General features: G+C 52.4%; 1 protein-coding gene across 3 annotated transcripts in view; it reads left to right on the top strand.

The window, feature by feature from the left end:
- Positions 1 to 12,851, top strand: part of UMODL1 (uromodulin like 1) — a 63,713-nt gene that overhangs the window by 43,097 nt on the left and 7,765 nt on the right. For all 3 annotated transcript variants that reach the window (XM_073231302.1, XM_073231301.1, XM_073231300.1), the window contains 6 exons: positions 288 to 425; positions 1,838 to 2,175; positions 6,915 to 7,060; positions 7,555 to 7,794; positions 8,073 to 8,232; positions 9,954 to 10,038. In XM_073231302.1, the coding sequence (XP_073087403.1) occupies positions 288 to 425; positions 1,838 to 2,175; positions 6,915 to 7,060; positions 7,555 to 7,794; positions 8,073 to 8,232; positions 9,954 to 10,038 (1,107 nt within the window). The remainder of the gene's footprint in view (positions 1 to 287; positions 426 to 1,837; positions 2,176 to 6,914; positions 7,061 to 7,554; positions 7,795 to 8,072; positions 8,233 to 9,953; positions 10,039 to 12,851) is intronic.

Here is a 12,851-nt window from a genome sequence, read left to right as displayed (position 1 = left end):
CCCCCGCCAGGCCCTGGAACAGCAATCCTACCTCCAGAACAGCCCCTGCAGACCTCCTGACACCAGCTGCCCATAGCCCCGTCCCTGGCAGAAAATCAGGGTGCTGCCCAGGCTCCTGAACTCTCTAGGACGGGCCATCTTGGTGGTCATCCAATAGTTTGCAGCTTTGCTTCCCGAGATGCAGGCTCCCTCACAGGAATGTGTGTCAGGGCGCTCGGATGTGCCTCTCACCAGCACCCCTCAAGCCCCGTGACTTCCTCCTGTCTTGTTTTCCAAATATTGCACAGATTACGATGAATGTGAGGGCCAGGAGCACGACTGTGAGCCAGGGGCATCCTGCCTCAACACCTTTGGGTCATTCACCTGCAGCTGCATGGGAGGTACCCCTGACCTCCCTGTGGAATATTCTGGAAGACCCTGTGAAGGTAATATTCCCACAGTCCTTTTTCCGGAACACTGTTGAATAACCTGTTCTCTTAAAGACATTCATTCTCAATGTGCTTCTCCAAATGAGGTCAGTATGTTTTTACATCCAGGGAAAGTTTCCTAATGTGTGTGTGTCTGTGGGTGTGCATGTGCCTCTGCGTGTGTACATGTGTGTCCCTCCCATTTTTCCAGACATACATTTCCAGCTGTCTGGGTGGCGCCTCATATCTCCAGTTCCCGTAATGGGCAAGTACACACATAGTCAGGTGTGTGCTCTGTGATGCTGAAAGGTGACCTTGCAAAATGTACGGCCCACTTGACAAGCGACACAGGGGAAACATTTCTCCGTGGCCCCTCTTTCCACTCAGTACTTTTCCATTAAATTGTGCCTTAGTGGATTCAACGTGAGATGGCCCCTTCCATCCAGGGATCTGCAGTCAAGTGGAGGGAGACATGTTTATACAAGTAAACACAGTGTCCCAGGGAATATGGAATATGCTGTGCTTGAGGTAGAAGCAGGAGACCCAGAGATGGTTGTCCTGTGAGGTCAGGGAAGGCTTCCTGGAAGAGGTGTCTTGGAGCTGGTCTTAAAGGACAGCTAAGACAGCACCTGGCAGGAGGGGCTGCAGGGGCCTGGATGTGATGGCTGTGTGCCAGGGCACAACTGATGGAGGCAAGCACAGGCCAGTCTTGCAGTCTGGGCTGGCTGAGATGTGTGTGCCTGCAGGAGATGGCAGGAGGGCAGAGGGAAGCAGGCTGTCAAGAGAGGCTGATGAGGCCAGAGAGAAGGCTGTGAATGCCATGATCAGGGGTTTGGACTCTATCTTGGAGATGGGGGAGCTGGGTAAGGAGGCAGAGCATTAGGGGGGCCCCACCTTGGGATGAGAGACTGCAGGTGCCAGGGTGGTGGGCAAGGAGCTGGGTTGTGGATGAGGGACCAGGGAGCAGCTCAGATGTGTCCTGGGCCTGCCGCATCCAGACTGGGAGTGAGCCCTCGGGGAACGTGGATGTCTTTACAGCCTCCTTGTTCTAGAATGAGACCTGGTGTGTTTCGGGGGAAGCAGGAAGCCGGAGCAGGGACTGAAGGATCCTAAGAGTAAAAATCATTAGCCTGTCTTAGAGATTAGGTGGCTTGTCCACCTGCTTGGTGCATGCGTAGAGTCAGCCTGGGGAAGGCTGGGGGGCACAGGGCCTGTTGGTCTCCCTGCCCACAGGAGCCAATGGCAAGCCAAGCTGCTTGGGCGGCAGAGACGTGCAATGTGTGTGTGTACATGGCTGGGGCTGGAATGTGCAATCCCAGGTGTGTGGTGCTGCATGGCACAGAGTGGTGCCCACCCTGACCCCTCGGAGCCAGCCTCACAGGCCCTGAGTGCAGACCCACCCTTTGCTTCTGTCTCCTTGTGCCTCGCAGGTGGCTCTCCTGGCAATGCAACCCAAGACCCTGGGTCCTCTCTGGCCCCTGGCCCTGAGCAGCCCCCCACCCCAGCAGTAACTAGGGCTGCTTCTGTGCCACGTGCCCACCCGGCCTCCCAGATCCTGCCTGAGCGACTGAACCTTACTGGAGCGGTCAGAGTGCTCTGTGAGCTTGAGAAGGTAGCCATCGCCATCCAGAGACGCTTCCTGCAGCAGGAATCCATCCCCGAGTCCTCCCTGTACCTGGGCCACCCATCCTGCAACGTGAGCTACCGCAACAGCACGCATGTGCTCCTGGTGGCCGGGTGGACCGAGTGTGGAACCGTCGTGCAAAGTGTAAGTCCCAGGATGTGCAAGGAGTGCAGGGGTGAGGGTGCATATCTGTCCTGGGGGATCAGGGAACACTGAACCCTGAGATCTCTGACTCAGAGACCCAGGAAAGAGGGTCAGGATAGGGCTGAGTTCTCTGGGGTGGGGGACTGGACTGTACCCTAGAATCAGGAGTTTTGGGCCCTGTCCTGCAGGGATTCTGGTGCAAAGGGCCTGGGGTAGGTCTGGAGATGGGTGAGCTGGGTGAGAAGGCAGAGCACTGGAGTAGGAGACAGCAGGTGCCAGGGAGGCAGGTGATGAGTGGGGCTATGGAGAAGGGCCCAGGGAGCAGCTGAGACATGGCCTGCCTGCCTCGTGCAGACTGCAGAGCAAGTCCTCAGAAGGCAGATGCCTTACCTCAGGGTTTAAAGAGTCCCTTTCATTGATTTTGATGTACAGGCAGGACATGTTTCCTGCACCGTGGGAGAGGAAAAGGGGCAGGAAAAAGCCTTTGTGTTAGCATGAGTGTCCGTGTGTGCATGTGTGGGTGTGCACACGTGTGTGTCTGTGTGCATGTGTGTGTGTATAGGGTGTGTGAGTATGGGTGTGTTTGTGGGGGTGTGTGCATCCACATGGTGGGAAAGTGGGTGACATTACCAGAACTCCCTGGCCAGAGGCACCGTGGTCCTGTGAGTAACTGCTTATTGCCTAGTGTGGCCAGGGAGGGGTCTTTGCCCCGGGCACAGAGGGAAGCCCAGCCAGCGGAGTGGGAGCACCCTGGCCCAGCTGTACCTCATGTGCAGGAGGGCTCTGCGCATCGCCCTACTTGGGGACCTCTGGGTCCACGTGGAATGACTGGTTTGTAGCGCCCACCCCCATGTGTGGCTGACTCAGCTGTGCATCCTGCTTTTTCGCAGGTTGTGAGGAAAGAGTGTTCTTGTGGTTCTGGGAGGCGGGGCTGCTGGGCCCTGGTGGGAGGGTGTGTATGGAAGGGGTGGGGCGGGTGCTGGAGGTGGGCTGGGGGAGGGTCTCGCAGGGGCCTGGACACCAGGGCATTGGGGACAGGGGTGCCCTCTTCAGGGCAGTGGTTCCCAGGGGCTCAGGAGCCTGCCTTCTGTCCCTGAGGGCCTTTTGAGGGCCCTCCTCGCCCTTGTTTCCTCGAACAGGGCTGGGCAGGGGATCACCCCAGAGGCCCCTGTGGGCCTCCTGGCTGGGGGCTCCTTGGGCATGGTCATCATTGCTCCCCTAACGATCCCCCTCTAGGGCTGGGGTTAGGGGCAGGTATTATTATCCACACTAACCAGAGGGACCTGGAGTTTCAGCAGGTTTGAGTGGTGTCAGGGTCAAGGTCAGGGTCACCCTGCCTCCGAGGACCAGCCCTGTGGCCTCCATGACCTTTCCCTTCTAGGGCCCTCCAGGGGCACAAGGTGGGCGAAGGCCCCTTGCCCTCAGATGCTCTGGGTAGAGTATGGGCATGCTCTCTGTGGGGGCAGGTGGGTCCCAGGCTCCAGCCGGGCTGAGTCTGCAGTTGACGCCAAGAGCCACGGGCACAGGGAGGGCGGTCACGGGCTGACAGGGTCAGAACCAGGAGGCACAGACAGGGACCTGAGAAGGAGCTCACCCACGGGGAAGGGGCCCCAGAGGCTGGGGAGGGACGCATGGGAGGCTCCTGAGGAAGAGACTCAGCTATGGATGGACGGGACACAGGAACAGGGCACAGAGAACGGCTTGGAGGGGCAGGCTGCCTGCGGCCAGCATGGATATGGTGTGCAGGCCGGGCACTGCCAGGTCAGTGTGGGTGTCGGCATGGACAGGGCATGTGGGGGCCCCACTGGCCTCCCTCAAGTGGGATTCCACTTTCCTCAGGGGTCCTCAGACCCAGAGATGGGGCCCCAGGTTGAAGGAGTGACCAGGGACATTTCCAGTGACTAGAAAGCCTTTGTCAGCTCCCGCCTGGCCCTCCAACCAGCACAACTTAAACGTGACCATCGGGGTTTTGCTTCCTTCTCTTAAGGACGCCTGAGACCCTCAGCCAGCGATGGGCTGTGCCGAGGGGGAGTGAGCAGCTGGGAGCAGTGGGCAGTGTCTGGCTGGAGGGGGGGTGCTGGCAGAGCCACCAGTGGGTCTGAGTCCATGTTGGGACCCTGCTGGGGGCTTGTAGGACCTCAGTGAACGATGCTAAAAAGAAGACACAGCTCCTGGCCACAGAGATTGGCCGGTCAGTGCCTCTAGGTGGTTCCAAGGGTGAGTCAGCCCTCCCCGCAGAGGAGTGCAGGGCCCAGAGATGGAGGCTGCAGAGGTCACCTCGCTCCCTTTGTTTTTCTGAGCTAGACTAACATCTGGTTTAGCAACTAAATCAGGAGGGTTTGGGGCGCTTTCAGATCAAAGGGAAGTTCATCTGCTGTGAGTCAGCCAAGCCCCGGAATCTGCAGGAGTCCTGGATGGTTATTTTACATTTGTTAGAAACCAAGAGCCCCCAAGACTTCTTTATAAGAAGTCCCCCACATACAATGGATTATGTATAGGTAGGAGGTTCTGCCTCCCCCCACCTTTTTTGTGAAGTAGTTTAAATTTTATTGACCTCCTGGTTTTTAAAAAAGTTACATTTAAGGCTTCCCCTCCAAGTTTGATGTACTAATATGCTGTGGAGAGATACAAATCAGTCCATACCCTAGGAGATTCTGGAGTGCAGAATCATCTTTACAAAAACACCGACAATTCCTGTGAAGATAGAAGGAGACTGTCCAGGCTTTCTAAGGCATTTTCCAAAATGATTTAAGGCACAAAATATACACTGTTCTAAATACACACATCCTAGAAGATCTGGCTTCATGCCTTATAAAACAGCGTGTTTGAGAGAGAGTCCACTTCTTAGCTCACAAAAACCAGAGGACCTATAAACACACAGATAATTACTCCAAAATACGGAGATACGAATACTAGCATCTTATTTTAAGAAGCAAACAGAGAAGATGGGTATAAATATAAAACTGTTTAAATGCTTCCACTTTGGGTAACTCAATGAAGAATCTTTGCAAGTTTGCTCTGCAGAGAGAATGCATCACTAGTCTCTACTAAGGAAAGTGAATTCTAAAAACGAATATGGTTTTCCATAGTTCTATTTCCACTATTATATCAAGACCTAGAGGGAGCAATCATATCCAATTGGGAAAGACTCCTTGATGTAACCAGCGCCCCCAGTGTTTGCCCAGGTCTGTCTGATGTACACACCAGGGGAACACACCGCGCTCTCATTTCTTGCGAAGCAGCCCGTGCAGAGGGGATGCGGATGCTGCCGGAGGGAAGGAGAATCAAAATGTCCCTGTCCTCAGCGGCGTTCACATCACACCTCCAGAAGGGCAGGGGTCCCCCTCAGTCCTTTGCTTCGTCACATACCGTTTTGTCTTGAAACCCACTCATGTCCCTCCCTGTTGGGTCACCAGATTCCGTGTTTCTGTCACAGGCATGGGTCCCCTTAGTGCTGTTAGCCTCAGGATTTCTGTTTTCAGAGAGCGCTGGGCCGGCAACCTCATCACCACTAACGTGGTCCTGTAGCTCGTAATCTGCCCTGCTCTCCCACCCTCCAAGAAGTGCCAGAGTTCCTGCCTTGTGTGGCCAAGTGTTCTCACCACCTGTCGCAGATGCTGCGTCACTGGCCTCGCTCCCAACCACAACCCTTGCTTCCTCCTCATTCGATGGTTCTGGCGCATCTGTTTCACACAAAACTTGCCTTGTCTAGTTCTAAGCCGCGAGAGCTGGTGACTTTCACAGAAGTGGTGCCGTGCCCTCTGTGCATCACAACCAGAGGTGGTTCCCAGCTGGGTCCCTGGTGGCTCTGTGACCGTTCAGGAGGTGTCAGCAAAGGGACGTTGATCTCGGCAAGTTGGCCACCTTGACAGTCAAACTCAAAGTTTGTAAAGCACTTCAAACAAATTGTTACAACTTCAGGCATTTTGTCAAACAAAAGACTCCATTCAGCTCCAGTAGCTGATGGCCATTTTCACAGAAATATTTATCTCCTACAATGCTCCCCACTGGAGCCCTCTGGGAAATCACCCGCGTTCAGGGCCTCTGTCCCTGGGGCTGGCTCTGCAGAAACTGCAGGACCCTCTCCGACTTTGGAAAGCTTGGCTTCTTTGATGCGGGTGCACTGCTGTCTTGAAAATCTCTTCTTTTGGCTACACTTTCACCCTCCAAGCAGCCTGCACTTAATTCCAGTTGTCGTTGGAGTAATTTCTCCGTCACGAAACCAGCGGGCATAGCGCTGTTCCCTGTACACTCAGGTCCAGCCTTGGCAGGGTAGTGCCGCTCCTGGGCAGCCTTCAGGATCACACCCATTTTCTCAGGTTGTCCTCTGGATTCTGGCTGGTTATTCCCCCCAGACTATAGAATTTGGACAGGAGGCCAGGTTGCAAAGTGGCAGACTTCAAATAGTCTATTTTAATCTTGGTTTCTTTGGTGAGAGCCTTGTGCTCTCATCTTCAGAAGTGTACTTGGGGATGATCTGGGAGGAATCTGATCTGTTATTTTGGGTTTTGCCTGAGGTAGTCTGTCCCCAGGTCTCTTCCAATGAAAAAAACAGGTGTAGGAAACAGGCTAAACCAAGAGTCAGGACATTAGGATCTTTGGCAATTTACTTTAGGGAAACATCGTCAGGTTTTTCACACGTGGGAATAAGCCTTAAAATAGAACCCTTCCCGCACTTGGAGTTTTGGTCTGCAGCTGTGCTGGGGCCCCAGAGTCACTCATGCCCCATTTGTGTTCAGAACACGACAGACACGGTGGTGAGGACCACACTGAGGAACGACCTGTCCCCGGAGGGCATCATCCGCCACCTGAAGATCCTGGGCCCCATCTGCTGTGCCTTCCGGAACAACCTCTTGATGTCGTCCGGTTACACCCCGGAGTGGGGGTGAGCGGGCAGGGCTCCCATCTCTCCGCAGCTCGCCGTCCTCTCAGGCGCCTTTGATTTGGGGTTTCTTTTGGGCTTCCATCATTGAGGACCCTTCTGCAAGACTGGAGGTGCAGACAGACAGTGGCCAGGACTTGATTAATAGCTGCCAGCTTCCTAATTTGTGTCCCCACCTCCGACCAGAGTAAGCCCCTATGCTCCCCTAGTCAATCACATGGGATGTCCTACTTCCAGTGCATCTGCCCAGTGTGCCCACGATGAGGCCTCCATCAGGGCGTGCCTGAGCCCCTCCCTGCCTGTCTGTGATACTCCACAAACCCGAGTGATGGGCTGACCCCCTGCTGCAGCAGCTTGCGATAAATGGGCTTTCTCTGCTTGTCCTCACTGGGGTGGGCTTCCTTATTTCCACACTTCTGTGGCATTGCTTTGTGGGGGGGAAATGGGAATGGGAGGGTCACAGGAGTGAACCCCCTGAAAACCTCTCCCTCTTGCAGGGTTTACACCATCATCGAGGACCTCCACGGCGCTGGAAATTTTGTCACTGTAATGCAAGCATTTATTGGAGACTCCCCTATACCTCGGAACTATAGTGTGTCTGCCATCGATGACGTCAAGATAGAAGTGGGGCTCCATAGATTGCAGAAAAGTAACCTCAAGGTGGTGCTGACTGAGTGCTGGGCCACACCGTCCAGCGATGCCAGGGACCCGGTCATGTTTGGCTTCATTAACAACAGGTAGGGGCCTGGATGGGTGCTGGGCACTGCCATCCCTTTGCTGTGTGACCTGCTTTGGGCCCTCTGAAATCCCGGATGCACACAGACAATGGACCTTGGGTTTCAGAGACACCCCCAGGAGACTCTCCTGTTGGCATTTGGAGAGCCAACCGTCCTTGCCCCAGGGAGCCTGTGGGGACACTCTGTTCACAGTAGGTGTGTTGGGGAGAGGCTCGTGGGGGACAAGGACAGGAGGGCCTGTCTACAGAGCTAATGAGTTGCCCTCCCTCTCTTCCCAGCTGCCCCATCCCTAATACACACACAAATGTGATCGAGAATGGGAATTCCAACAAGGCCCAGTTCAAGCTGAAAATCTTTTCCTTCATCAACAACTCCATCGTCTACCTGCACTGCAAACTCCGCATCTGCATGGAGTCGCCTGGGGCCACATGCAAAATAGTAGGTGTCTCCGAGTCCTGCTTCCGTTGGCCTCACAAGCTCCTTGCTGCCGAGGAGAGCTGCTCTGCTGTCAAAGGCCCAGGGCCTGGGGAACCCGGGCCTGATTCTGGGAGGAGGCACTGGGCCTGCAGACTGGACCCCTGAAAGATGTGAAATGAGGTTTGGACAGGGGGCAGCCCAAGGGCGGGGGACCCATGCAGCTGGGTGGTGACTTAAGTCCTGAGGCCACGCCATCTACGGGCCATGATAGCCGAATGTCCTTGCCATGAGGCTGTGGTGCTTCTCTTCCACGTGATTTAACATACATTTAGGTGTAAAAGTGATATTTTAATTTAATACTTTTAGTGACATTGACAGAACTCTACTGAATCCAGCTACTCTGAAATTGAATAAGGGCTTTTTTCTCTCCCTGTTCACCCCTCACCATGGGATCATGAATAATTTTACTTTCTCATTTCCTTAGATCTTTGACTTTGAAACATGCTTTGTAGTGCTGGGGTGTGAGAGCTACGCTTCACACCACAGACCAGCGTGCAAGGCCACCGGCAGGTGTTTCCCGGCCCTGCCAGCCTTGGTTCAGTGCTGTTTGTCCAGCTCGCCTCTGGGGATAAGTTTGTCCCTGAGCTCCTAGAAGTCCTGCTATTTCCTGGGCAACCAGCCTCTGAGCATCACCAGGACGTGCACAGGGGAGACCCAACAGCACCGACTTTGTTGATGTCACTTTATACTCAAACAGTAGATCTTCTACAACAACAGGATGAAAGGGATGCTGACCCGGTGCCAGTGAGGGCGCCTATGAGCCTGCCCTGCCCACCAGCCCCTCAGAAACAGCGGAGTATCGACAGCCACATAACCTCTGCAGGGAGCTGCCAGTTCTCAGATTCTTTGCGATACCGCCTCACTATTTCCCTCCAAGTTCCTTTGCAGGGGTACTGTACCGGGGCCCTGGGGCGGCTGCAACAGCGCAGCACGGGCTGGGCAGCTCCAGCACCGGGAATGTATTTTCTCAGTCTGGAGGTGGCAGCCTGAGGCAGGGAGGCCCCGCTAAGGGCTGGGAGGAGACTCCAGTCCAGGTCTATCCTGTTGGCTTGTAGATGCTGTCTTTTCTCTGTGTCTCATGTGGTCTTTCCTCTGTGCATGTGTGCGTCTGTGTCTGATGTCCCTTTTTATAAGGACATTGTCATACTGGTGTAGGATATGCCCTAGTGACATCATCTTAATTTCATCTGCCAAGACCCTGTCTCCAAATCAGGGCACATCCACAGGTGCTGGGGGTGAGGGCTGCAACATCTTTTGGGAACACAATGCAACCCAAAGCAGGTGTAAGCAGATTGCATTGTATCCTGAGTCTTTCTGGAAGGCGAAGGTAATGAAAGGGGCTAGAGGCTGCAGTGGGCTGTGAACTTGAAGGCGACTCTGAGAGCCATGACGGAGGTGCCACCTCCGAGGGGCACAGGGGCCAGGGTAGGTCTGGGGACAGCCCAGGGGCTGCTGCATCTCACTGCTCCTCCCATCCTCCGGCCTCTTGCTGCCCTGCCGCCCTCCCCGGGGTCCAGGTAGTCCAGCCCTGACCTTCCTCCCCTCTGAGCTCGTCCATCCGTGACTTGATGTCTGCAGCAGGATGAAACACCAGAGTAGCAGCCTTGACAGTGAGCTTCCTAATGGTGAGCTTCCTGTGAACATTGCTCACCTAATTCGAAGTTTCTCCTTTAAAACAACAGAATTGCAATGATATTCAGTCGCTGAGGCGTGGTGAGGAACCCACAACACACCAGGCATCCTGGGGACCCCTCGTTCGGGCTGAAGGTGAGTTGGTGACACGGTTTAGACAATTAAACAATGCCGGCACTTCTCCTTCACCTGTGTGTAAACCAAGAAGCCATGCTTGGGAACATGGAATTTAAGATTTTCCTCCAGGACCCATAATAGTAGAAAGAGCAGCTGACATCACTGAGACCCACCCCCCTTCCCCCGCCTGACCTTCCAGCACTGCCTTAGGGTCTTTACCTGCAGAATGCAATCTGCTCCTCTCAGCAGCCCTAGGAAGTGAAATCTATTATCTCCATGATCAAGTTCAGATAAAGCAATATTTTGAGCTATATAACCCGAAGCCAGTAAAGTTTCCTTTCTCTGAGTGAATACATTGAGTGGGTGTCACAGGAAAGAACTCAGGCTACAGCCAGGTGAGGTTCTGGGTGTGTGTGTGTGTGCGCATGTGCATGTCAGTATGCATGCACATGAAAAAGCGATTTATTCTAGATGTGCCTAAGTCAGAAGACGAAAAACAATGGCATTGCTCTCTCCCTTAGCACAAAACTTTCAGCAGGCAGCACATTCCATGTAAATTCCAAGCTATCAATTTTCTAGGAAAATATTTTATTTTCTTTGAGATCTTTTGTTTTGAAAAAATAATTGTGTGCTTTGGGTATTAAGGCAGAAACTGGCAGCTGTTACCTTATAGCTGTTCTCCTCTCCTTTATAGGAATAGAACCCCTGTCTTTTAGCTGGCATGTGGCTGTCAAAATAAAAACTAATTCCCAGCCAACCTGGCAGCTAATAGTGGCCATGTGAGCAGGTTATGGCCAAGGAGATGCTGATGGGACCATCAATAACAACTTTTTAAGGGGTGCCCTCCTTAAGACATCCAGTGCCCAGCCTGCCCCTCTGTCCTTGGTCATCTCCCGTCACTGCCTGGCATGCAGGCATGGGAGTTGCAGCCAGCCATCACGTTGGGCATGAGGACCAGGGGGTCGGGGAGCTGGAAGCAGCCTGCAGACACCATGGAGCAAGGCTGCAGGGCCAGACCAGGCTCTGAGCTCCAATTTTTACACTGGAAAGAAAGAAACTTCCATTTTTTGGTCCCTGCCCTTTCGGGTTTCCCTCTTTCTTGCAACTAACCCGAATGCTAGTTGATTTTCCTTTTGCGCTGTTTTTCTTCCTCAGCGATGGCCTTCCTTTGGATGCAGGGCGCGAGCCGGGGTCTGGTGCTGATCAGGACTTGGGAGGGAAGCTGAGGAAGCTGGAGGGGGCATGGCCTCCAGCCAGTGATTCTCAAAGGCTGGTTTCTCATCCAAAGCATTTGGGAAATTTAAAAAGGCACAGGTTCCAGGCCACACCCCAGACCTACTAACTCCAGGTTCTGTCTAGGCTGGAGTCTATAAGTGGTTCCAGGCGGTCCCAGGCACAGGCCCTAGAACAACACACCTTTCCTACCTTCTTCATTTCTTTACTTGTGAGGAGAATTGGTCAACATGGGGCCCTAATATGAAAGAGAATACATGTGAATTGCCTTCTTGTTTATAAAAATAGAGCCTTTTATTTACTTGTACATATTATAGATAAGGTCAAAACCATTGGCATGGAGAAAGCACCCTGGACCTGGAGTTTGGAGACCTGGGTTTGAACAGAGGCTCTAGTGCTTCTGACTTTATGGTCTTGGGAAAAAGACTGCATCTTCTGAATCCCATCCATCCGCCATCATTCCTCTATCCGTCAGCTCATCCACTCACCCACCCACCCACTTATTCATTATTTCTACCTACTAGGTGCCAGGCATTATGCTTTTTCTCTGTAACTGGGTGTGCTACATTGTACCTCATTTCCCTCATCTATAAAATGGGAATAATAATAATAATAATAATAATAATAATAATAATAATAATAATAATTCCCACTTCATGAAGTACCTTGTCCACAGAAATTGCTGTAAGGATGTTAGTTATCATTTGTAGCCAGCAGGGCACTATGCTAGCAACCAATGCAGACAACACCAAATCTAATAGTAGCATATGAGGTTGGGCTAAAAAACAAGGGTTATATAATTATTTTGTTCTTCATTCTTTCTCATTTTATTTTATCATTAGCTTTCATTTGCTCCACAAATGTGCCATACAAATATACAGAAAAATGATTTAGAAACACAGAATCTCCCAGTTGGTGGGGATTTTGCTACATCTTTTTTTAAAGAGTTTAATTGCTTTATTGCCAAAATATGGGGGTGATTCTTTACTTTTTGTGGTGGAGAATGACTGAGTTTAACTTTTCTCTTTATTAAGGTATCATTGATACACAATCTTATGAAGGTTTCACATGAGCAACATTGTGGTTATTACATTCCTCCATATTATCAAGTCTCCCCCACACACCCCATTGCTGTCACTGTCCATCAAGGTAGTAAGCTGCTATAGAGTCACTACTTGTCTTCTCCGTGCTGTACTGCCTTCCCCGTGACCCCCCTATATTATGTGTGCTAATCATAATGCCCTTAATCTCCTTCTCCCTCCCTCCCCACGCACCCTCCCCACCCCTCCCCTTTGGTAATTGCTAGTCGGAGTCTGTGAGTCTGCTGCTGTTTTGCAATTTCACTTCGTTGTTATACTCCACATATAAGTGAAATCATTGGGTATTTGTCTCTCTCCGCCTGGCTTATTTCACTGAGCACAGTACCCTCTAGCTCCATCCATGTTGTTGCAAATGGTAGGATTTGTTTTCTTCTTATGGCTGAATAATATTCCATTGTGTATATGTACCACATCTTCTTTATCCATTCATCTACTGATGGACACTTGGGTTGCTTCCATATCTTGGCTATTGTAAATAGCACTGTGATAAACATAGGG

This window comes from Manis javanica, chromosome 3 (genome assembly GCF_040802235.1).
Source record: "Manis javanica isolate MJ-LG chromosome 3, MJ_LKY, whole genome shotgun sequence".
Lineage (NCBI taxonomy): Eukaryota > Metazoa > Chordata > Mammalia > Pholidota > Manidae > Manis > Manis javanica.
This window is presented reverse-complemented; position numbering and strand designations above follow the sequence as displayed.